The 26,908-nt window shown below is 40.9% G+C and overlaps 1 protein-coding gene across 2 annotated transcripts in view; it reads right to left on the reverse strand.

Annotated features, from left to right (window-relative positions):
* Positions 1 to 26,883, reverse strand: part of SYBU (syntabulin) — a 40,875-nt gene extending 13,992 nt beyond the window's left edge. For both annotated transcript variants that reach the window (XM_042035701.1, XM_042035700.1), the window contains exons 1-3: positions 26,748 to 26,883; positions 26,383 to 26,569; positions 12,594 to 12,791 (exon numbers count right to left, since the gene is read on the reverse strand). In XM_042035701.1, the coding sequence (XP_041891635.1) occupies positions 12,594 to 12,791; positions 26,383 to 26,569; positions 26,748 to 26,774 (412 nt within the window). In that variant the 5' untranslated portion in view covers positions 26,775 to 26,883. The remainder of the gene's footprint in view (positions 1 to 12,593; positions 12,792 to 26,382; positions 26,570 to 26,747) is intronic.
* Between the last annotated feature and the right edge of the window lie 25 nt (positions 26,884 to 26,908).

Below are 26,908 nucleotides of genomic sequence, written 5' to 3' on the forward strand. Positions count from 1 at the left end.
GGCAGGGATAACTTAGCAGTACACAGAGAGGCAGCAAACTTCATCACAGACTGGGAAAAAATCCCAGCCCTCCCGTCACGTTAGTGGCTGAAGTTTAACAAAGGGCTTTCAGAGGCCCCTTCAACACATCTCCTAAATCTGGTTCCCGTGTGCAAGGAGGAGAGAAGCTGTCTGGGGCACAGCAAGCAGCTGCACAGGCCCACGTGCACAGTGTATCTGCAAGTGCATGAAATTGCATGCAAAACCTGATTCAAGTGAAAGCTTTTGCATAGTCACCCTTAATATAAGACATATGGTTTTCATTACGATGTGCATAAAACATTTTAAATCAGTTTGACATGTTTTCAACAGGCAAGGGAAAAACATTGGAAGGAGAAACATATCTGGGAGGTAACTGACAAAACAACCCTGCAATCTCAGGATGAAAGGCAAAATTTGTTGTAAGTTAATCAAATATTTACTGTAACACACACACTGAAATGATTACAAGAAACTAATAAAGTTCAAGTGCCATCTATTGAAAAGAACAGTAAAATGTTACCCAGTATACCAATTGGTTGCATAAACTGTATTTTTTACAGAAACAAATCCAAGGTAGGTCTGAGCACAATGCATTTCAAGTTACAACTGCCATCATTTGCTGCTTTTTTCACCCTTACTGTTAAGAAGCACAAATGACAGACAAGAAGCCTGTGCTTTTTCAGCTTATTAATCCTTGCGCATTTGTGGTCAAGCTGTATTCCACCAGCTCTAGCAAACAGACATAGCCTGCCCAGATTTCAAAAGCCAACAGCTTTCTATTATTTACAGAATCTAAGAAAGGTGGAACACAGACCTGTAATGAAGTGCCTCAGCATGGAAGCAAAACAATGTAATACTAATAAAATATGAAACAAACCTGGCAGAATTTTCATTTCTCTTAAATAGATTTTACATAAAGGTGTATATAAAATACAGTATTATAAAGCAGGTTTGCTATTTTTTTATGCCACTTTAAAGGCAGTACATTTCAGGCTCCTTGGGAAAGCTATGTCCACCTTGCAGTAGCTGGAGGCTGAATGTACAAAAGGAGGCTGGGTCTCCATCTCCTGGGAGGAGTTAAGGGAATTTTGGAACTGGTGCTCTCTCTAGCTGCCATCTCAACTGGGAAACACCTCCCACAAGTCTCACTCAGCAAAGCTGCTCAGCTCTGCCAAACTCTTGTTTCTGGGCATGCCTAGAAGCAGGTCAGCTTAAAAACGGATGAACAGTTTGATGCCTCTTTAGAAGACCAGGGTGGGTGTTTCATGCTACACCACATAAATCAAGTTCCACAAAAAACAGGCCCTAAGACAGCTCTTTTATGCTCTCTGCTTTACTGGGGAAAGAAAGGCACCACCTGGGATTCTTAGGGCCAGATTTAGCTTTGAACTGGGAGGAGGCTGCACATCATCGCTCCATCACACCCCCAGGACCACGGCATCCAGCAATAAGAACTTGATAGATGAGGTCCCATCCTTGCAGCTTGTCATGCCCTTCTCCAGCTCCTCCATAAAACCACCCAGTTTGGAAGGCCTGTCTTCATTAACCCCTGCTACATGGGTGAAATTCAAACAGGCCTGAATTTCCCACAGCTCCCACCTCCATCAGAAGACTCCCCCCTGCACACAACAGAGCTGAGAAAATGATTCTCTGCAATCTAAAGTTTTGGCTAAGTTGGGCAACTTCTATCCAGTTGTTCTGGCTGCTGGGTTTTATTTTATGAGTATTAATTGTGGTTTCTTTACTGGAACAGGGACTGGACAGGCATTTTTCCTTTCTCCGAGGCTCTTCCCAAGCTCAGAATTATTAACTTCAAGTGAGAACCAAAACAGAGTGAAGACATCTAAAGCGCAGCTTCATCAGGATTTAGATACCTAGGTACGTAAAAGCAAGTAAAATACCACTGCTTAAATAGGCCAGATGCTCAAAATGACACCACTACCTGCAAAGACCTGGTAAGTTGTTTATGCTTGACCTTCCAGTTCTGAGCTCAGTCACCACCCACTCACCAATGTCTTTATAACTCAGTGAAATCAAATAAGTGAGATTTGCATGACTAAAATAAAGACATTCCTTTAGCTCTCCACTCCTATGCATAAATACAGATATATAAACACAAGGAATATATAGACCTATCCACTCAATACTGCTCAAAAAGTATTTGAAATAATGACTCAGAGGGAAACAAATCTTTTAGGTAGTAATTTGGTCACCAAAATACCCAGATCAGAGAACACTAAAAGTATTTATGATTTGAAGTCAAACATGGCCAGAAAAATGGAGAATCAGATTTTTCTACTGTTTGAAATGATGCTTTAATTATGAAAACTAACAAATGTCTTTCTTCTTCTAAAAATGGGGTAAAAACATAAAAAAAAAATCCCCAAACATTCAAAATATTTTAGATTGAATCTGGCCTTTGTTCAGTCTGAAACAAAGATTTTCTTTAATGTTTTGATTTGGCAGCTATCCCCAAATCAATTGCTTGCATAGCTCTGCTTTGAACATAGTAAAATGTCAGACAAAAAAGCGATAGGGGGATGAAAAGAAAAATAGAAAAGGAAATAATCTATCAATTCATGAGTAAACAATGCTCACAAAACACTTTAAATCCCATGATTCTCATTAAAAAGGCATTAATAACCTGGAGAAATTCCAAAAAGGGTCAACAATAATGATAACAGCATTACAGGGCACTGTTTATTAAGGGAGATTAAGGGAATGCAATTTGTGTTTTCTAAGATAAAAATGCATACTGACAACAGTTTATCATGGGAGGAGGAATACAGCTGGAAAACTGTAAAGAAAACTATGTAACAGCTACACAGGGTTCTGACTGCGATGTATGTTATTTCATGAAAAATTACTTGAAATAAAAACTCATGGTTGAGTGGGAGTTGTGCATAGTAAAATGTATCTGGAGTAGGTTCAGAATACTTTAACCAGGGAATCAGGAAGCTATTTTAAACACTGGCATAAATCATACAGATTGTAATTTAAAAGCAGAGGACAAAAAAAATTTCCTAAGGGAAGATTCATAATGTACTCTTTCGTATGCACAGTATTTCATTCGGTGAAGGTGAAGTGGGCTGAAACCCAGAGAAAGCAACCAGAAGGCACATAAAATTCACTGCAGTAAATACACAAATTTCAAGGCATGTTTTATGTTGACCTTACACACATTTTAAAACAAATGCTTAAAGGTGTGCAGTGTGTATAGCATCAGTTTCTCCTTTCTGGCTCAAATTCTGCTCCGGATTAGCAGAGGAGAAAAAAACCCAAACAAACCTGCTTGAATATACAAAAAGAATTTTATTGTTTTTACTAAAGATCACAGCTTCAATACCTACCTCTAAATCCCAGGGCCCTTCTTATGCCAGGCCTTCAGCTGTGTTTTCCTGATGCAGGAGCACGTCCCCACAAGCCCCAGGAGACCTTCATTTCTATCAAAAGGCATTTGGATCTAAGAGATGTATTGTGTGGCAGGGATCTCATCCTGTGCAGCATCCCAGGCAATCCCTGCAGAAGCCCCATGTCCACACCCCCTACTCACTCTGATTTGCAGTTAGAGCAGTGGCTCTCTCATAGACCAAGGGCAAGGTTAAGTTCGAGGCCACAGGCATCCTCAGGTCACAATCTCCCTGTAACAGTGGCTGTCCCACTTTCTGTGTGTCTGGAGCACCATCAGTACAATTAATGGGCCAGGGAGAGAGAGTTACTGTGTGCCTGCTGGGAACTCAGCTTTGAACCCCCAGTAAAAGAGTAACTAAGTAAAGTGGAACAGCTTCCCTGGGAGCAGACACCCTGCATCCCCTCAGCCTGCCCGGCAGCTCTGTATTAGGGCACTCCTCTCCTTTGTGCTGAAGTCCATCCCCCAAAAGACACACAAAGAGATCTAAATCTAAGTTTCTTTTTCCTTTACTGAACTAAGCAACAAGGACATCCTTTAATTTATTTATTTTATTTTTTATAAAGGAGGTATATAACTGCAGACTTTTGCCCAAGGCCCTGAATTGCAGGTGGCCTGTGCCACCAACCCAGAGCTGGGCAGGTCACTCTGTGGGACAGGTGGGACCCAGGCTTTCAGCTTTTACCTGACAATTTCTTGTCTAGAACTTGCTGGCTTCTTTTTTGGACCCTCTATTTTTGCTGTGACATCTGGGCACTTACTGCAGCCTAAGAGTCTTCTGAACAAAGAAATGTATGTCTTGAGAGGCCACGGTCCACCCACTAATAACCTGTCTCTACTATGCAACATCTAAAACAATATTTTAGAAGGGGTTGGATTATAAAATTTGTGACACAGAATTAAAAGATTGTTTTTCTATGCCACTTTAACAGGAATTTGTAGATTTGTGTTAAATACTATGAAATGCTTCAAAGTTGAAGTACAACTTGTAGCTTCTATTTTGCTTATTCATGTTTATAAAAAAAAATTTGGCTATTTGAACATGTTTTCCACATCAATTCAAGCAAATTTGTTTAAATTAAAAGTTTAAATCTAAAGCATATATTAATCTGAACTAAAAAAGTACTGCTATGCTAATAATTTTACCTACCTTTCTAAGTATGTTTTGCTTAAAATATTTATATTCTGGTTATATTCCAGTATTATTTTTCAGAAGTCACAGAACACTTATTTCAGTTCAGTGTGATTTAGTTAGCTTTAGGACTTTAATTAGTCCTAAAAACATTTAATTTCTGTGAATCCATAGTGCAAAATGGGATTCAGAATCTCCCTGTGCAATGCTAGCCAGCTTGGGCAGCAGTCCTCACAAAAGGGACAAATGGAGAGTGCCTAAGATTATCAGGGATGAACAGAAGAGGAAAAAGCATCTAACTAGAGCTACTTGAAGGTACGTGTGTGCTCTTCCAGCACAAACTTTCTTCTACAACTGAATGTCTAAGAACGACTTCCTTTCCATTAAAAAAAGAAAGAAGCCAAAAAAGAGAAACAAGAGCCACAGAGACTGTGGTTGCCTTCAGTAAGAGCCAACAGCAGAAGTGTCAGAGGCCTGCTGAGGACACAGGAGATGCGGGTAGGATTCACCTGACTAAACGTGGAAGTCTCTCACATCTGAGCCAACCTTGGTCAACATAAGTCAACATAACCAGTGAATCCTAAAGTAAATGCTTTAATATTTGGTCAGAAAGATCACACACCAGATCTACCATATTAATTCATTCTACCTCCTTTGAAATAAAATAGGACCCTAGTGTGCTTATGCAGGCAGAGATAATTATCCCTACACTACAAATTGGGAATTGAGGTCAGATAAATTGGGGGCCATCTCTGCTCTATTCAGCTTGGATGAAGACCATGAATTCACATGTCCCTTGCCTCCAAAACGGCTCCTGTAACCCCTAGAAGGGAAATGGCAGGTTCACCAGTTAAAGCTGTTCCATGTCCCTTGAGCAATGGAGACAGTCACTCAGACCAGAGAAGAGTCAGACCCCATCTGCAGCCCACAGCTACTGAGGGCTTTCTAAGGAGACAATTAGATTCAAATTTCACCTCTTCTGAATCACAAAAGGTCAGGGGTTTATGCCAGACAGAGGCACTCCAACCAGTGGGATCTACTGGCTGCACTGGGTCTGTTGACCCAACTAGAAGGAAATATTCAAAGCGGCCATAAGAGTCTGGATATCCCAGAGTATGTGGGGGAGGCTGGGCTTTGCAAATGCCAGACCCTCAGCAGTATCACCCCCACCACCACCCCCAAACCTCATAGGCTGGTCACCTTCCAGACCTTATCGACTGCTACAACCACCAAACCTCTGCAGGGCGATGCCCCTCTGGGCACAACTCCAGGACACAAGCTCTGAGAATGGCACGGGCTGGAACCACAGACATGGTGTCCTCGCTCCTGGAGGGGGAGATGTGCATGTGCATCCCCCCCCAGAGCACACCCTGCTCCTCTGGGACCCACAGAACTGAGACCTTAATAGCTCCCTATGCTGGCAGGTCAGGCAAGCAAATCTACACAGCTCCATAGCAACAGACATGAAATTAAAACAGTAAAATATGCAGGAGGACTCAGTGCATACAGAATTAATATCCAGAAACATTTTTTATTTAGAAAATCAGCAGCAGCTATTTTGTGTGGGCGCAAAATGAAAGGTGAAGAAGAAAAGCAAAAGGAACTGAGGAAAAGGAATAGGGTCAAAAACTGCCACAACTGTATTTGTTAGATTCTGTGTCAGAGAAGATCTCAGAAAACTTATTGTCACAAATGAAATTATGAAATACACATACAAGAAAGGGAGAAGAATGCGATTGAAACTGTACAGGATCAAATGTTGCAAATGGTTGGATTTGAATGTCAGGATGGTTATAATAGCTGCTATCAGATGTGGGATAGAAGTGAAACATTCAAAGCATGTGCTTACATCTGAGAAAGATGCTTCCTCCCTATTTATTGACAAGGTGATGTTTGCTTTAAAAACAAGATCAAACGTTTTCCAGAAGCACAAGTAATTGACCATTGTGTATCTGCTCTTTGCCAAATATTGAGTGGCTTAAGGATCTGATGCTGAAGTTAAAGCCCTCCTCATCTGGTTTAAGTTACTCAGGGAACCTGGGCTTTTGCTCTTCCTCTTTTCACTTGCAAGCTCCTCTGCACCTGTCAGAGAATCTATGCTCTACACTTATCAATAAACATGGTCAGATCAAGAGATTCCTTGTTATTAATTCAAGTAATTAAGGGGAGAACTACTGGTCAGCCATAGACAAGACGTTCCATCATTTGGTATCAACTCAATTCACTTGGCCCATCTTCAGAACCTTTTTTTGTTCTATGAGCAAGTACTTAAAGTACACTGAACCTGGTGTATCTCATTTCCTAATTTCAGCATTCTTATGCATGTCACACCAGCCACATATCTAAGTAATTGAATTTTCCTAGGAATGGAAGCATGAATTTCCCAATTTCACCACTCAAGTATGGTCATCACTGGTTGCAAGATGGGAACATAGTGTTCACTGATTAAATACTGCATTTGTAACTGGGTTAAATGTTCTTTGACATACCCTTGTTCTTAATTATCCCTCCCCAAAGAAAAGGGGCAGTCTTGGAATATGGGTTATGAAGAGCTGTGAAATAAGTTACAGCAAAAAGACAGACACACCAGTTTTCTTATTTCTCTTACCTTTGTGTGATTCTGCTTTTAAAATGAAGAATGCCAATTTATTTTAAGGAATAGTCAAGGCAGTTTGCTATCTCCAAATACAGGTTTTCCATTGGTTTTGGTTTGTTTGGGTTTTTTCAAACAACCAAACAGTGTGACTTTGCATTAGAATACATAGTACAACATCAGCATTTTGAAAAGTGTTTCAACATAATAGGTAGATGTCCTGGCCAGTAGTTAAAAAGATTCATGAATTTCTGTGTGCCATAGGAATTGTTCAAGTTAGCACATTTTGTAACTTGGTTTTTGTATTCTGTACTGTTGTTCCTGAACAACAGGGACAACAGATCTATTATTTTCCTACTGCTTGCAGAAATTTGGTACAGAGAATAAAGAAAAGTCATACAAAAACCAGATACAATGCTCTTGGATAAATGAGCTGGTAAAACACATCTTTCTAATGTTTTATCAAACTTTCCAAGATAAAAAAAAGTTTTATCATTACAAAATGCAATCAGAAAGAAGTTCTTGACAGTGAAATAAATCTTCAGAATTACCTCTAAGACAATCCACTCACAGAACTTACACACCAACTCCTGTTTTTCAAGTAAAGCATATACACACACATTCATCAGACACTCTTATTCCCACACTGTCATACTGAAATGAGGGAGTGAGTCGACAAAAGACCTGTAAAATAACGCAGCCACATCAGGAATATAACCTAAATCAGAGCCTTTATGTTTTGTTTTTAAAATAACCAGAGTGACTGTCTTTAGAATACAGACACATATGGAAATAAAGTAGCAACATGGATTAATTTATCTGCTAATTTTATACTAATGGGTTAAGTAGTCACTACTCCTTGCTTTCATACAGGACTCCCAGAAGTAAATTCCTGGACATTTAGTGTCCTGGGAATCTAATCCTCACACACCAGACAATTAAAAAAAGAATAAAAAACCCCAAACTTCAGGAAGAGCATTATGTTTTAACAACTAGACACTTTTAACATATAAAACATATTTTGCAGCTAACACTTGCATTTCTTCTCCAATCTGTTTGGTTTATTTAAGCTCTAGTCTTAATATTTCCAGTTGTCTAGGGTAATTTCACTTGCCTCGTTTTTGATCACCGTCAGCTCCAACACTGACTAAAAAAGCACCTGCACATATTGAATACTCACAACCAAGTAAGGGCAATCCATTCTGCTCCACCTGTCTCTCCTAAAACTCCTAACAGTTCTAAAGCCTTCAAAGATTAATCTGTTCAGATTGGGACACCCTACCCCAAGGATCATTTATCATGACTTAATAAATTCACCAGGAAAAAGTAGGAAACACATGCTGAGTACAAGATTACTTACTTTACCTTGAAGTTAAATGACATTTTAAATTGAATAGTGATTGCCAAAAGACTTTTATTTTTTAATATATACTTTCATTTTTATGAACTTAAGTGGTCTAGAAAGGGCAGGAAAAACACAAATTGTGCCTTGCAACTATGTAACTCATACCTGGCTGATGCACTATTTAAAGGAAAAAAAAGTCTAGCAACACAGGATTACAGAATCACTGGGAGGCAGAAGGGACCTTTGGAGACAACCTGGTCCAACTCCCCACTCAAGCAAGTCTAGCTGGAACAGGTTGTCCAGGACTGTATCCAGTTGAGTTTTGAATATATCCATGGATGGAGATTCCACAACTTCACCAGGCAACATGTGCCAGTGTCTGACCACTGTCTGACAAAAAAAAAGTGTTTTCTTATGTCCAGATGGAATTTCATGTTTTCAATTTGTGCTCATTGCCTACTGTACAACAAATGCAGGTACTCTGTGTGGTGAAAGCCTCTGAGATCTTCCCATTAATCTTAACAAAAAAAAGTTTTAATGTCCAAACTCCCAGTGATGACCCTTCTTGAAACATAATCCATAGCAGTTCAATGACACTGAAATCCCAAATATTGCTGTTTTAGGCAGTTTCAGTAATAAATGGCCAGATGTTTTATTAGCAGTGAGAAAAAAACAAACCACTTTTCTGCATAGTCTTCTGCTACCTGGAATGTTTATTACTGTACCAAGATGTGAATGACAGACAGCCAGTCCTTACAAGGTTTGGGAGCTGACCCTAACTGGGACTCACCTAGGGCTCCTTTTGTGCAGTGGTGTTTACACTTCTACTCTGCAGGATCCTGAAGGTGCTAAAAGGTCTGAGACAGCCTTAATGTTTTTTCTTAGGTCTTAATAATTTCACATGAAACTTCAGCAGTTCCATGGGCTCTAAGAAACAGCTCTAATAGCAAACATTCAGTACGCTGTTCCAAGTGTGCCTCTAACACCAAAAGCAAGAAGACCAGAACTTTACAGAAATTCTGAACACAGCTGATCAGATGCCCTTCTCAAATTCTGATGCTCACGAAGATTTAAATACGTGTTAGTTTAAACCTGCAAGACTTCTAAAAGTTATTGACACAACTTCTCCTAAGATTCTCTTCTTTATCTGTGTCTTTGAAAGTTTATCAGTACTTTGCAGATTGCAGAGGCAGATTTTGAATCCTTTCACTAAGCATTCTGATGGAAGTCAAAAAAGAAGATGAGAACGACTGTCCAAGGAAGCACAACAATTCCCACGGTTCTCAACAGGATGTGGACATGAACTACAGGAATTCAGGAGGGATTTTTCTAGGAGGACTACACAAGAATGTGAACATGTAGAAGTGCTTATGGTCCTGTTTATTCAATTACAGAAACTGTAGGATTCAGCACAGCATCTTGATACAAAACTAAGACCAATGTTAATTTTAAGTCCTTTTGTGCCTTTTTGTGAGGGGATTTCCTGCAAAACATTTTGTATTGCTTTTAATATTGTATAAATGAATCACATCTAAAAGAAGGACCAACTTCAAAAATCCAGAAATTAAAAGGCCTGTAATTATCTCTGAGAGTGGATGTTCTATTATCTTCGTTAACGTTCCTGCCCTCTCCATCCTTCCCTGGGAAAGCAGGCACAGGTTTTAAGCCAAATTCACTTCTACACTGCTGTGATTCGGATTTAATGCACAATAAAAACCCTTTTCATCTCTCAAATGAATAATTTCTCCATGATTATAAATATTTTAGAGGTTTAGCAAGAGCATTCCAGGATTATGTATGGTTCTCTATGCAAACTACATAAAATATGAATGATAGCCAAATCTATTTTGTTAATACTTCAAGAGGTGAAGATGGCTTAGACTCATATAAAAAGTCCTTAGGCTGCTAGAGGAAAGAAAAAAAAGCTATGCGCATTTTGTCTTTTGAAGTACAGAAAAGAAAGATGAAGTGATGTTACTAGAGAAGCAGAGAAGTATCAGAGCTTGGGAACAGCCTAAAAACATCCCAGGGTTCACTCTCAGTGTTATCCCTTTCTGACATTTCCTGAATTATGTAAATATTTGTGTAAATGTTTCTTCTGAGATTCAGCAAGTTCCAAGAGAAGAATCCTGGAAACAGACAGATTTTCAGCAAAATGACAGGAATTTTGAAGGTGCATAGTGATTGATATACTTGTGTAAAAAATGTAGTGCAGGACATGGTAAAAAATAGTGGTAGGTTGGATTTTTGTCTCTCATATCTGACTCCTGCTATATAGTCATTGTCACCAAGCCATTTCAGATTAATATGAAGTAGATATAATCTCTATAAATCAAGAAGGGCTTTTGGTAAAGAGAAAATTACACGCAATCTCTTTTATGTATGACAAGAACATGTTGCTGTTATTCTCTTCCATATCCCACTTCCCTTCTTTTGATCCCCTATTACTCCTTGTGTGTTTTGCTGCATGGTGACGCCTCCTCTTTGCACAATGGCTACATCTTCTAGACTGAGCAACCAGAAATTCATGTACAAGTAGGTCAGGGGGAAGAGACTGGGTCCACCTGAAGCCACAAAATGAGGTAGCAATGGAAGAAAATCACATTAACCCCTGTGGCCAACACCGAGGAAAATGAACCCCAGCTGTCCCCTTGCATCCATGTCTGAAATGTCCCTCACTTGTGTCAGCTCTCACATTCCCTATGATGTGATTTTGAACAGCTTTCCACTAAAAAAGTGTGAGGTATTTGGCAGGAGGAACTTAGAAGTACTCTGTAAAACAGACCCGGTTGCTGATTACTGCAAAAGCCTAGTAACTTCATATTATAAGGCAATTTAAGTGTAAAATTGAAAACAGTGAAGTAATTTACTGAAAAAGGTGCATAACTCCTCTCCGTGAGTATAGGACTCTTCATTAGAAAAAACCCTTCGCATTCATTATTCACATTTTGATAAGTGCCATTCATATTCACAAACAAATTGGTTGTGGTAGCCACAGCTGTAGATTTGACTGTCATATACCACATTCACTGCAAACCTTGTAAGAAGTATTACCTATCACCCACTATGCACAGCAGTGGGAGACTGGGAACACTCAAGTAACATGGTGCTATGAAATGAGCCAAAGAACTTGCAGGGATAGTACTAAGGCAGCCTTAATCAGCCCTTCCAATGACCAAGCCAGTGAAGAGATTTTGCAACAGATTCTCTACTGTTTCTGGATTAAACATGGTGCTGGCAAATCTGAGCTGGCCCTTCATGAAAGTATCTAAATTGCTTCCAGAGGTAAAATGACTCAGGAAACAATATAGCCAGGAGGTACCTGAGCTCATAAACGATGTCAGTTCTGCAGCTGGCTCTATGCAGGGCCAACTCTGTCTCCATGATTAATTAAATAGCAGCACAAATATCCTGACCATTTGTAATCAAGAGCTGCCTGTACATGAATCAAATGATATAAATGTTTTGTATCTATTCACTAAAATTACAGGAACCAATGGCACACCTGAGTATTTACTCTTGGATGTGCCACAAGCAGGTGATGATTTAGCTAGTGGTCTGGGGTGGCCCATTAGCCCGAGGCACTGGAGATACACTCTTGATCCAGCAGTTGCAGTACAGGTCCAAATCTGCCCAACTCCCACACACAGACTGCCTGTCCTTTTGCCTTGGTCTGACATCTGCTATCCCCAGAGCTATCAGAGCCTGGCAGCACAAACTTTAGGCAGGATTCAACAATATATCTAAGGACATCACAAGACTTTTCTCTCATATTAAGAGTCATTTATCTTCGGGCAGTGAAATATGTGTGCAATTACTATGAAACAGAATAAAATCCATTTAAGCTATTTGACATCACCATCAAGCCTCATAAAAGAAAGTGAAGATGTCAGTTAATTGTATTTCCATGAAAAAGACAGTAACAATAGTGTCTTCATATCTTTCGGGTGGCTCCACAGAAAGAAGCCAACTATTTTATTTACTATCAGCATTAGTGGTATCACAGGTAGCACAACACAGTGTATGTAGACACCTGTAAATATACCAGTAAATTAGAAAATGTAATTAAGGAAATGAAAGGAATTATACTCACCGGGCTTTACAAGGCTCGCCTTTGTCTCCTTCTTATATCGAGCCAGCTGTGTATTCCCTTCACTCATTGACCCTGGACTGAACTTCTTCCTGGAAAAGTCTCCATCGCTACCAGTGCAAAAACTGATTGGACTGTTTCCAGCATCAGAAGGAGTCTTAACTGGAGATACTGACTGGCTACTAGGACAGCCAGTGTCATCTGAAGAGAAAAGGGAAAACATCAACATTTCTACCTAATAAGTATATGAAGTTAGCAGAATAAAAGAAAGAGTATTTGAACTACAACTCTTTACAGTAAGTGATATTGCACAACCTTGGCTCTGAAACCTGGTGAGAAGCTATTTGTTTCATCCATTTTGTGAAGAAATCTTGAATACCTTATGGCAGGCTAAAAGGGCAAGTACTTGTTTTGCTCAGTCTGGCAAAATGCAAAATCAGGGGCTACATAATGAAAATTCCAATATAAGATGAATTCCTTTAGCAAGGTTAAGGAATACTGCAGCATGAAGATACACAAGACACAAATGTCGCGCAGTGCATACCGGCTGCAGAGCAAGCATGGCCCACATGCTCTCCTTCAAGAAATGTTCCCGTATCTGAATAACAAGAGAACCTACAGCCCACACGCACACAGTCAGGAATTTCATTTAACTGGAATTAATACAGGCTCCTCAAAATTATCTTTTCTTTAAAAGCAACCATGATCATAGAACTCTTCCATTCTTGACAAGAGGCTGTGAGGTACCTGGTTCTGAAGAGAGTGGGTTATACACAGACTGCTTTTGTTTAAAGCTTAATTCCTCTGAGGGCACACCAGCATTCCCAGGCATCAACAGCCCCCTTGGGAACAGACCCAGGTTCCTGACCTCCAGGGATACAAACACTCCAGCTCTTAACAACTGAATGCAAATTTTGAATGAAATCCACATATCAAACCCCAACTTCATCTAATCACGTCCCATGTAATCTGGAGTAATTGCAGTTCCCCTGTAAGTCGTGGTGGTTTAATTGATACACAACAAAACCAAGCACGCTACTCAGACTCTTCTGGAGAAATCTGATTGTTCTTTACCAGGACAAAATGAAAGCTGCCATCTAAATTATGCAATTGCACTCTTCTCCTGATGCATTATCTTTACCTAACATGAAACCCAAAGAAGTACCTGCAACTGCGCCAAATAATTTGCATGACCATTTTGCACTTACCTCTTCCACCCTGTTCACAATGTAGGTCAAGTCTCATTTTGCACTGAGCTTTGCATGGGCATATTGACTTAAAAGTCAGTGTATGACTGCACATTTATGAGGCAGAAGGGACACCCCATATCCATCTACCACCTTTCTGCCCACCTCCCCTCTGCAGGAAAGAACAGTTTTTGCTTTTGTTAGCTATTGCTCCCTCAATACAGTAGAAAAACTTCATCCTTTCATGTGATCCAGTTTTCCTTCATGACTGGCCAGTTTTACCCTTACTCATTTGTTCCAATGTTCTGCTTCTCATTTCTCCACATCCTGCCTTCAGTCCTGAGCAAGGTACCCCCAGGTGCTGACTGTCCAGAGCAAGCTGTATGCATTACGCTGCAGGAGCAGCCAGCAGCCTGAGGTGTTGCATCCCGGGCCTCTGTCAAGTGCCAGGCATGATGCCAAGCCAAGGGGCAACCCAGTTACTGCCAGAAACACCTCCCAGGGCACAAAGGCCAGTAACAATGCAAAGCACCTAATCCATCTTAATCATATTTAATTCTTTCAAATCATCCCAGTTAAGCCAAAAAGCATCTCTTTTTGCCATCTTGCTGCTGCCTTCTGCAACTCAGAATTAGTCCCTAGCAAAATCACAGAAAAGAGAAAACTGCTAATAAGCTTTCCAGCCTGTCCCCACATTCAACCTGACTAAAGCAGGATTGCTCCCCACATGACTTTAGTTTACTTTTTATCCTTTCCATTCCCATCAACATCACAATATAACTCAACACAAAGAAGAGAGAAGGTGGCCATTCCTCCCAGGTCAGCATCTGTTTCCCTTTCTCCAACATTTAGAGTCTTTTCTGCAGGCTGAGTGAAAGTTACCTGCAGGACAGTGGATCAGCACCACTGAGTGAGCTTCTGAACTGCATTTAAGTAGCTCCTTTAGCCATGTCCAAAGCATCTTCTTTTTAGAAGCACACCAACATTTATAATCAAATATATTCAGAAATAAGTGACAGCTTGTGCAGTTTGTTTTTAATTACGACTTTTCCACTTACATGTTTCTGTATGTGGCATTAGTTTCCAAACTTTGTTAGAACAAAAAAACAACAAAAAAGCCCTAAACAAACAAAAACCCCCTCAAAACAAGAAACAAAAACCCAAGCAAATCCCTCTCCCAAAACCTCCCCCCAAACCCAAAAGAAACTATTTACCTCATCTCTCCACCAATAAAGTTACTGCAATACCTGCACAGGTTCTGAAGACCTCACAGATCTGTTTTATATGGGAGACTTTATGTAGAAGTACCTCCCAAAGCTGTAGCGATGCAACCTGGAAGAACCACAGGAGCTGATGAAATTTAAACAATGAAAGAACTCAACTACAGCGTTAAAAATTGGGGCATTAAAAACCCCAAATGTGTAAAACTAACTGCAATTAGGAAATAAGGCAGCTAAAGAATGCATACTAAAATAGCATAAAAAATGTTTTATTTACCAGCCCCCAACATTGCTGGTGATATCACACTGGTGACCCTGTGCCATCAGATTATGTCATACCTACATATCCTCGTTTTACTGTTAACAACTTCAGCTTTCATTCCAACAGGACATATTTTAAAAGAACAAATGAGCCTGGCACAAAGAAGAATAGCTCTTCTCTACTCATACTCCTTGTACCCATTAGATACACCAATAACCAGGTGAGCACTCCCACTCCAGTTGCAGTCAATTAATGATTTTATTGTACTCCCTCTCCTCTGATCATTTGTTATCTTTTATGTAATGTACAACTTCTAATCCTTCTACTATTACCCAGAAATATGAACAAAACTATAAATTTTCCAGAACTAGGGCAAGCTGTAGAGAAAGATTTTTCTGTGTCATTCTTTTGAATAATCAAAATGTTTACTACCACAGAATGGAAGAGCTGCCTATGAAATGCTGGTGCTCACCACCAAAGCAAGCAAAGCTCTGCTGTACATTGTGGGGATCCACCTGATCCACAGCTCACTCTCCTGGCACAAGGAAAAGTCCTGGTGAAGAGTGAGGTGCTCTCCAGCTGCTTAGTGCCAGCCAAATTGCCTGCACCTACCTTCATCTTTCCTGCTTTTGAAACCTTAACAGGCTATTTATTTGTATTTAATCCAGAGGAGAGCAGCCAACTTCCCTGTGGACCCTGACATGGACCTGATTCCCCCTCCATCTCCAGACAGCCTGACCACCCTCCCTGCTCACTGCTGCAATGACTCCTCTGCTTCTCACCTGCAAGCAGAACGATGTGACTGCAGCATGGTGCGTTCATATCTCCCCCACACCTGTGGCTCCTCCTAAACCCTGCTGGCAACTCTGACAGAAGGAAGTGAAGACCTCCACCTGCCTAGAAATGGGCCAAGAAAAGGAATCTCTCTCAAAAAAGTGGGCAACAGGAGCAGATGAGCCCACAATGGGATTCACTTTCCGCTGAAGATATGATGTGCATCAGCAAGGCCAGTTAAGGATTCAACCTTGTAACTCAACAGGAGTTTTGCCCCTGTAAGGACTTCAGAACCAGACTTCTCAGGAATGCAGGTAGACCTGATTTACCTTCTCAGGCACATCAGCATCAGGAAGACAAAAAAAGAGGAAGCTGACAAATAGTGCTGTGAAAGCCTGTACTTCTGATCTTGCCTGCATTTACTTGCACAAGAGGGAAAATCACATGAATTTGTAACACACAACTTCCATTGCTTTCTTTCATAGTGTCTTTTTTTTTCACAGGGGCCTCCTAGGAGCATTCTGGGAATTGGCTTTTCCTTTGAACATCAGCTGGATTTCATAATTTGAAATTCTATGTCCAAGGCCTCTCCCAGATCAGACATGACTGCCAAGATTCAAAACCAAGCACGGGATAGTGTCTCCTCAAACAAACCATCAGAAAAGTTGCTCAGAGCATTCTGACATTTGTATGCCCTGACTAACTTTTAAATTGTGAAGTCAAAATATAAACAGCGTTAAAGATAATAATACTCTTAACAATTGACAAAAATACTTGTTCTTGTACACTTTTAGGCTGTTGTTGAGATGTGATGATTTTCTCAGCACAGATACTTTAGAAGGTTCATTAGAATATGCCCTTAGAACCTTCTTTAAAAAAATACTGCCTTTTCCTAAAGGCTTCAAGAAATATTGAATATACAACCTCCTTATATAACACATCTAAATAATTAATAATGCTCTTGCTGAGGAAGCATGGACTTCTTTTTACTTTCACTCCTAGCTGCCAGATCAAGTTAGGCACTCCTGTGACACTGAACTGTCCAGTTCCTGCCTGATCCCTATTTCACTGTCCAACATTCGTCTCCTCCTAAGGTTCCCTTGACCAGTGTTCAGGCTGTACGTAACTCTGAATTTCCACCAAGTAATGTGGATTCTGGAATTAAACGTGTGGCTCTAATGAAATTTTAAATGTTCAGTGTACCAAGACAAAAACAATTTCCTGGCTTTTACCTGATGGTTATGTTTCCATTCATCTCAGAATCTGTTAGTGTGGGTAGCCACAGCTCTGCCAGGATGGTGCACTGCAAGCTGGCTATTGGCAGTGAGGGTACCACGAAGGGTATTTCAGAATTTTTCAAGGTAATCTCCCAGTCTGCTTGTCTGCCTCATCTTTTTTGACCCCCAGTTTTTGAACTGTTTTTGTTTTCTTTTTAAGACTAGCCTTGTAGCACAGGGGTGTTTATGCAATTACTAAAGTTGCTGATGGACACCAAAGGGAATACAACACCTACCTTCCACCTGTAAGGCTCTTTCTGTGTTAAACTGAGAGAAAGGTTCCTCTGGAGGGTGAGTCAGAAGGACAGCCCCATTCAGGCTAAGTCACCACAGTCCTCTGAGTCACTGCCTGGAGGATCTCTCCACGGACTAATACAACCACTGCTCAGACCTGGGCAGCTGAACCAGTAAGGGCTCAGTGCCCAGGCAGAAAAAACTGCTAATGGGAGATTCACAGTGTCATTCTGGAACAACTGGGAAACACAGTAAAAGCAGCAGATGAAACATAATAATATTAAATTAGTAGTACACATAGAAAGGCAGAGGTAGGAGCATATTCACATCCACACCATGAGGGTCTCAACCCTCATAAATCGCACCTCATGCCTCTGGAGGCACCCTCGCATTCCCAGCATCCACTGAGGGAGCACAGCCTAAGGTAAGAAACATGAATATTCTCCTCAGCTCCTGATTGTATAAAACTTCTCATTTTTACTGAGGCCATTCCAGTAGGTGATCATATGTACTCTGTAAGTTTAATAATTTGCTAGTAACAATTTGTTGCTTGCAAAATCAAACAGACTGTGGGAAAAAATATTTATTAACTTCACTAAAAGTAGAGTCCTAAAAATGCTACTAGTTTTGGTCCTTCTGGTCAAGTTAAAACTCATTTCTTAACTCTTTTTCAGACCTGTTTGGCTAGGTATTTAAGAAAATTTCTCAGAATATCATGTACTTGTGAGGCAAGTCTCTTACCAAAAGTCAAACAGAGTAAAGCAGAGCTGAAGCACAAGGAAAACTACAGCAGGGTCAGGAAAAGAGAGGAAGCCTACTTATGCAAAATCCTGCTATGCAAATAATTTCCACATTTAATCTTGGTGTCTCTGCAGGCAGAACTTGAATTAACTATGCTCCATTTTGCTTGTGAACAAAGGCTGGCTAGCAGCTTCACCACTCCCTGAGGTCACCTACAGATGCTGGGCAAACTCCTGTCCTTGAAGGGTTTCTAGACTCCCACAGACAAATGCATGGCTGCTGGGATGTGCTGGGAACAGTCCAGCTTCAAAAAGGAGGCTGGATGAAATGATCTCCACAGGTCCCTACAACCTAAATGCTTTTTCTTTGGTTAGATATTCCACAGCTGGAAAACACCCTGCTATTCACAGTCCATCTTTCAAGCTGGAGCTTTTTACTGTAATGTTCTAGTCATAAAATCAAACCCAGTAAAATCAAGACTAAACATCTTTGGTTGCTGAGGATCATTAATGTACAGGCAACTTCTACACCTTTTGCTCACCAGCCCCTTGGACCTTGCTTCTGTCACACCCACAGGCTGACCACCAATGGCCACTGCAGAAAATTTAGTATCTGAGCTGCTCACTGACTTTGGTAAGAGGCCCTCTCTGTTCAGTCACAGCATGGCAGGAGTGCTGACAGGCTAAGATTATACAGACGAGGGCAGAGGAAGGTGAAAAAAGATGGACTGACCGGCTCCTAAGCTTGGGCATCTTTTGCAATGCAGGATTTCACATAAACCTGTCTTTAAAGGTATCTGCTCTTGATGTCTGACTATACAACTGCTAAGTCATACTGAAGTAGCTAATTTTAATTGATTTTGGCAGCAAATCTACTAATGTTCCTTCTACTTGAACATTTCACTAACAAACAGGACAGCTCTGTCAAAACATCTGAAAAAAAAAGAGGACTATGCAATTGTGGCTTACTGGCTTTGTTATTACATTTATAGCCCCACTAATGGTGTATTACAGAAGAGAAGCATAAGGGCTTACTAGTAAAAATATCAATAAAAATATTACTGTTACTAGGAGAGCATTGTGGTCAGGAAAAGCACAGCTCCCTGAGTATCATTATCACATCACAGAAAACATCTGGACAAGGTGCTTAAGATGATAAAGGACTGAAAAATCTATTTGAAAATTTTATAGAGAAGTTTTAACTAAAGGTAAGGATAGGAAAGAGTCTAAAAAAGAGATAAAGAAGAGTATTTTCTGTTTGGTATGGGTTTAAGCACTTTAGTAGACCTCATTTAGTAGACCTTTTCTGAGGACAACAGCTGGAAGTGGAACCACTGCTTCTGCCTCTGGTGGGAAAGCATTGACTATATCCAGTATAAGAAATATTATCTGTTTAATATTAACATTAAGGGTAAATATATGTGTATATATAGATGGGTTTCTGTGTGGTTTTATATGGTTTATTCCATTATGCAGCAAAGAAAGAAATCAGAAATATTCTTTCCAGTTTTGAAGGTACCATTTCTGGAAATAAAAATCTTCAATAGACCACAAAGAAATTTGTACCTATTCCTCAAATGGTGCAACACATTATACTTGTTTGGTCTCATATAGGTCTGCCTCCATGGCTAACAGCAAACAGCTGTGACCCTCACAGCTTCAAACACCACCTCAGAAGGTTGCACTCCTCACCTTCTCACGGAAGGAAATTACATATATTCTATCCACTGTTGTTTCATGCATATTTTTCTTTCCTCTTTTAACTATCCTCAAGCCCAGAGTGGCACTTAGCAGCACCACAGAATCTAGTCACATACACATCAAACACCGTTCCAAAATTTCATGGATATATACTAATCCTATAAACGTAGGGCTAAAATACGTAATGTTGAATTTCTCTTAAAGCATCAAGATTCTTTTTTAACACCATGTAAATCCAAGACTTCTGATTAAAGTTTCATCCTGCTACAAGCTGTGATTTTCTTCAGAGTGCATGACAATATTCAACTCAATAGAAAGTTGCATGAAAAGCACTGTAAAAAGAAAGTATCGGATTATGCATTTTTGGTGAAGAAAATACATGTTATTTAGAATTCAGCCCATAGTACACAACAAGCTGCAACTAAAAGGGCAGTAGAAAGGCTGAGGTGAAGCAGAAAGGGTGACTGTTCTCAGGACACCATGCAAAACGTTCCAGAGAGAACGGGAACTGTCCTACTGACCCCAGGAGGCTCTGGGTCAGGTTTTAAAGGTTTACAGTGTTGCAGTGGGGATACTGCAACACGCATATATCAAACCAGGAGTCCCGTGGAAAGGAAATATATATGGACAGACAGATTCTTGGTAGATGTTTCAGAGATGTTTATTTCTCCAGCCGCATGGCCGGGGCTCTGCCCAGGAACTGTTCCAGTCACGGACCAAGGGTCCTTCTGCCCGCGCAGGGAACACAAACCAACCAATGGGAACGAGGCTGAGCAGGGGCAGGGAAACCCCGTGTCTGTGCCCTCAGGGCCCCTCTCCCAGGGCTACACAGTGGGGAGAGGAGACCCCAACACACAGTACTGATAGATACATAAAAAGGTGATAAAAAACATCCAAAAGGTCAAATATTTTGGCTCCCAGATGTTGTTGTGTGGCAAGAGGAACAAAAGGATTGTTACTTAGTCAGGGGGAATAAATACTGAAGTTGAAAGGGAAGCAGGGAAAGGCCAAAAACTGGGGAATGAGCAGACTTTGCTCTTTAGTACCTAGGCACTTTTCTCATTTCCATGTTTGGAACAGCTCTCTGTGCCACAGAAACTGAACTGGTGGCTCACAATATGAAGAAATAATAAATTATTGCATGTAAGCTGCCCAGCAGGAAATTCTCTAGGGAAGCAGCAGTGAGAAAGGGAAGCATGTCACCAGTGTCACCCTCATGCAAAAAGGCCATATGTGTATTTTTGAAAGCAGATTTTGTTTCAATGTTTTTGTAAATTAATATCACAGTCATCACTGAACTGCCTTACAAAGTGCTGCAAACAAAAGTGCTAGAAAAGACCTCCAGAAGTCTGAAAAAAAGGCAAAATGATTGTGGAAAAGCATAGCATAAAGGACTGCAGGAAAAAGAATCTAATTTTTAGTATCACATACTTGAGAACTTTTAAGCATGTTTCTTTGAATCAGTAACTCAAACTAAAAATCAAACACAAAAACCAGTAAGGAACTATTTAAAAAAAAAAATTTCTTATAACAAGAAACAAGAATGAGAGAACTCACTGTTGCCATAGTAATATACACATATATGCAAACAAATAATAGGAGCAATTACTTTCAGTAATTTAAACTAACTGTCTGGCCTCAATCTGTTGACTTCTTAAAATATGAAAAATTTAGCTTTCTGTATCTATTTCTATTCAGGAATATATATTCCACTACATGTACTTATTTAGTGTAGCCTCCAAGGCTAGCTGATTTATAAGGCAACCTGCTTCAATGTCCTAACAGAGAAATTATTTACTGGAGTGCAAGAAGGTACAGTTCAGTAACAGTTGTACAACCTCTTCTTCTTGTCTGTGGCAAGCAAAATGGGTTGTGCATTCACATGGACCTAATAAGCCTGCCTAAAGCCTACATGCTTTTTTTGACACACACTGTGAACTCAGTCCCAGCATCCACCAATAGCTGGGCCAACTGGCAAATAACCTCTGAGTTCAAGGGGAGTGTGCACAGGAGCAAGTGAGCAAGGAATGGCAACACTGAGATTCCTGCTGCAGCACCCACACCCCAGGCTTACAGTGCAGCCACTGCACATGAGCACATTTATTGTGCCACACATGCAAACGATGAAATTTAATTAAAATCTTTACCCCAGAAAAGAACAAGTTATGAAATAAGGATTGAACTTGAATAAGCATTGAACCAGATCTTGAAATTTTAAAGAAAAAGCAAAAACAAAGCTTCGACTCCTATTTTTGAAGACTGCATTGCAGTGAGTCACAATCATTCATGAACAGAGATGCTACTGGTTTTCAATAGCTCACAGGACTATTTGGTCTAATTAAAAGATTTACAGTTAAGCCCTAGAAAGAGGAACTGTTTGCTATAAACCAAGTCCTCTGCCTCAAAAATTCTTTTGCTGAACCAATTATTAAATATACAAGTGCTTCCTGCAAAGCTGCATCTTGGGTACCAAAGCTTACCTGCGTTCCCTGCCAAAATTCCTGCAGCTGGCATTCTAGAAAACGCTGAAAGAGAGCTTGGGCATTGTTGTAAAGGTACCACGTAAAAAGTCATCTTCATACAGAGAAATTTAAAAGCTGAGCTATTCAGAAATCGAAAGTAGAAAAGAAAGTATATCCCAGACTAAATTCCTTTTTAAAAGAAAAAATGTCAGAGAATGAGGAAATCAAGTCAGTGACTGTTGTCATACCTGCATCACAGTGAAAAATCCATCAAACCTAGCAACGACTGAACCAGTTTAAAAGAAAAGCTAAATACACTTATGGAGCTTAGCACAGGCTGACTTCAAACCAAGGACATGTACACCAAAACCAAGGATTGTGCCCCGCCCAAAGTATAATATTTCTTACAAGGCAAACACTGTAACTGGAATGACCAAGGGCCCAGCAGCTGCTCTGCCACGGACCCATCCCGTGCTTGTCTGAGATGCTGTGGATCGCATTCTCTGCCCAACTGACAAGGTAAGTGCACGCAGCCACTTGAAGCCAATGGTGCAACTTAGGAGAAAAAACATGCATGACACAGGTGCTCAGTACTAATTGAGCCAGAAAAAGCTGCTGGAGAGTTTTTTTCATCATTTGCCATTGTATGAGTTCTGTGGCTAACATCCAAGCCAGAGGAGAGAAGTGCTCCCATATCAGATGACACCCAGGACCCCAGATGCTCTAAGGTTTTAAGGAAGGGTTGTGCATGGTGAATGCAGATACAGAGGCTCAGCTTGCCTACACAGCACCCAGACAGCATCCATGTTCACTTGGCAGAAACAAAGAATATTAAAAACATATTTTGTCAGGAATATCACAGATATGACTAACACTCTCGCTGTGCTTTGTATGGACTTACAAAGCAAAACTGACATAAAGTCAACTGCAAATAATTGACCAACATGATCAAGTGAGGGTTTGATTCACTCAAACAAGACAAAGAGGGAGCTGATCATGCAAATTTAAAACCTATCACAGCCAGAACTAACAATTTCTTCAAAAGAAACTAAGCATCACAAAAACAGTCTCTTTTCTGTTGCCAAGAGATATTTTTTGCTGTTACCACCACGCTTGCAGCACTGCCATGGTTCCCAAAACCAGTAATACCTACAAGATCTACCCTCATTTAGAGAGTAGGAACTCCAAGCCTTCACTTATGCACTGAGATCAGTGTAAGCACACAGGAAAAATGGACAACATCAAAAGCTCTAGGGAATCAAGCAAAAAATACATATTTAATGGATGAGGGGAAAAAAAAAATTCTATTGGGGTAAAAAGAATTTACAGATCATAACTACTTGGTGTCTATAATAATGGAATAAAGGTAAAGAACAAATTGACAAGAGAAGGGTAAAGAGGAAAGGAATTATTCCAGGGATGAATTCATAATATCTGCTGCTTATCAAAAACATGTTCGGGCTTAAGGCTCAAAAGAAATTACAAAAAAGAAATTTATCCAAATGCTCATGAACTTTTTCATACTGCTCCATTATTGACCCATCTGCTCTCATCTTCCAAATGTACTACTTGCTAATTTTAAATACCTTTTTTGCACATGCTGCTTCTCAATTAAGCAGCACCAGGAGAGGCAGGTTGGGGGCTGTGGCCACTCCACTCACCGCTCCATACTGCCATCCTCTCCCCAGAAACAGGAACTAGCAGCCACCTGCTGCCCCTGGGGAATCTCACTCTAAATTAGACAAACTATGATAAAGAAGGATCATAAGTGGAAGACAGAGAAGAGATGTCAGAGAATGAGGAAATCAAATCAGTGACTGTTGTCGTACCTGCATCACAGTGAAAAATCCATCAAACCTAGCAACAACTGAACCAGGTTCTGGGATGCAGGACAGTGCTTTAGCTGATCCAAGGCTATGTAAGGTCTGAAGTCTCAGAGCAGCAAACCATGTAGTGTGTACCTGTATGGGTGCTGCAGGCAGCTTTAGAGACACAAAACTCTCACATGGGGGGAAGAAAAATCAAACTAAATCAATGCAGCATTCATGAAATAATAAAAGATGAATAAAAATAAATAAAAGAGATAAGCAGTAAGATGCAGGTTAAGAGACCAGAACTGCATGCTGGAGTATGTCTGTGAAAGGTGCCTTAAAACTGTCAAGCCATGAGATCAGACACACCCAGAATAAATACAACGTGCTTCTGGGACTCAAGACAGCCTATGCAGTGCAGTGGGACAGCAAGGGTATACGACAGTGGCAGCTACGTGTTGAGTGGATCTGAAGAACAAAACAAAAACCAAAAGATGTAAAAAATGTCAGTGATCAAGATGAAAGGCTTGTCAACACAGAAGGAAAAAAATCAGGATGAAAAGCAGCCATTTGGGAGAGATCATGAAAATAATGTATTTCTAGTAATACATTAGTAATCCAAAAGATTATATTTCTCTGGAACAGGCAAACTCAAGCAGGTAAGGTGGAGGGATTTAAAAGGCATGGGAAAAAGACTCCAGCATTCTTACAATCCTGTGATGTTTGTTTAACGCTCTGCATTGTTCATTAAACAATAACCAAATAGATCATTCCACTGAGCCTGAATTGCAAAATCTGGCAAAGCTAGACTCAAACATGGATATTGTGTTTCTCATCTAGGAAAACTTGTACACTGTGTTCAATACACTGTTTTTTAGAAAGGAGCTAAAAAAGTAATAATAATAATCTGATCCACTGTAGTGAAGACCAAGAAAAATACAAGCATTTCTGTCTATTCCCAGGAACACCTCTGGTAATTCAAAATACTTTATGGACTAAAAAAAGGAAGCTTAGGAAGTTGCTCTGATATTAACTATGGCAAAAAAACTTGTTATAATTCAGATTTTTAGATGAGAGAATCACAGAATCATAGAAACATTTAGGTTGTAAAGACATCTAAGGTCATTGAGGCCAACCATTAACGTAGCAGTTCCAATTCCACCACCAAGAATGTTACGCTTTCCAAAAACCTGACTATTGAAAACAAATTTCTCCACACCAAAAATACCTGTTAAATTACCACAGGCATATAGAGTCCAATGGTGTTCATTATGTGACCCTCAATTTCGTTATGCATGTGCATTAATGTCATTTACAGTGAAGAGTTTCACTGAACTAAAAAATTACCACTAGTAGGCATCTGAGTCTTTCACTGCTAATTGAGGCATTTAAATTGTGCTAAACTCTACACAGGGCAAATATTTAACATTAAAAAAATCGGTTTTCAAGTTGTCCCTCATGTAACATTTTGAAGAGCGAATGACATTTTTTGATCTACAGTTGGAGAGTAGTAATTTACATCTGATCAATCACTCATCCATTGCCCTCTCTGTAGAGAAGCCATCATGCCCAACTCATGTCTGGTGACACATTCATCAGGAGAAGCCTAAATTCTGAAATAAACAAAACTTATTTCAATATGACAGTGAAAACTTCACCTACGTATTCTGTTCCAATTCATGGAGACCATTGTCACAAAACCAAAAGGATCTGCGGTCTGACACCGTTAATATCAACTCCCCTGATTTACCGACTTTCGATTAAAGGGCTTTTCAAAATGCCTCAATACCATGCTGCAGTTGTTAAGGCAAATCTTTCTCTTTAAAGCAACGCTTCTGCCGCAATAAAACCGCCAACTTTTTTAGCAGTGGATAGCAGAACTCGAAATGGAAACATCTGGTGTCGCTTACGGACACATATTAAAAGAACAGATACTAGATTTCCCTGGAAAAATCAATGGTTGCCCTTCTTCACCGGCAAAACGGATTGCTCATGCGGGCTCGATGGGAGCCCGACACACAGATGCTGCGGCTAGGATGACAGCGAAGCCTCGGGGGTGGCCGTGTGGAGCACACGGCGTTCCCCAGGGACACCGAGGCTGGGGGGGGGGTCTCTCTGCGGTACCTGAGCAGAAGCTGTTGCTGCTGACAGTCCTGCCGGAGCCCGCGGAGGAACTGGGCGGGTTGAATTCCCGGCTTTCCTCTTCCGAAAAGGGAGATTCGGAAGCGGGAGATCCCTTCTGCTGCGGCCGAAGGACCAGGCGGGGGATGCGGCTGCGGGACACCTCCTTTTCCAGCTGCGTCCTCTGCTCCTGCTCGGGAAGGGACACCCCGTCAGGAACCTCTCGGATGTGCCCTCCTCCTTCCATCATCGAGGCAGGGGCAGGCAAATCCCGGCCCCTCCGCCCCCCCAGGGCGGGGGCAGGACGCGATTTGCCTGCCCCTGCTTCTCCTCGCTCCCCGCCGCGCCGTCCATCGCCGGCTCCTCACCTTGCCGCTCTCCCGCAGAGGCCCCATCGCTCCTCAGTCACGGCGCAGCCGGGAACAGGCACCTGGCATGGGCGAGAGGGATGCGCTGAGCGGCTCTGCGCTGCCGCTGCGGCGCTGGGGGTGGCGTTGCCGGCCCGGCCCCGCCGCCGCTCCCCGCCCCG

Source organism: Corvus kubaryi, unplaced genomic scaffold, assembly GCF_017639235.1.
Source record: "Corvus kubaryi isolate FWS band 111438036 unplaced genomic scaffold, C.kubaryi_AGA036_p1.0 37385, whole genome shotgun sequence".
Taxonomy (NCBI): domain Eukaryota; kingdom Metazoa; phylum Chordata; class Aves; order Passeriformes; family Corvidae; genus Corvus; species Corvus kubaryi.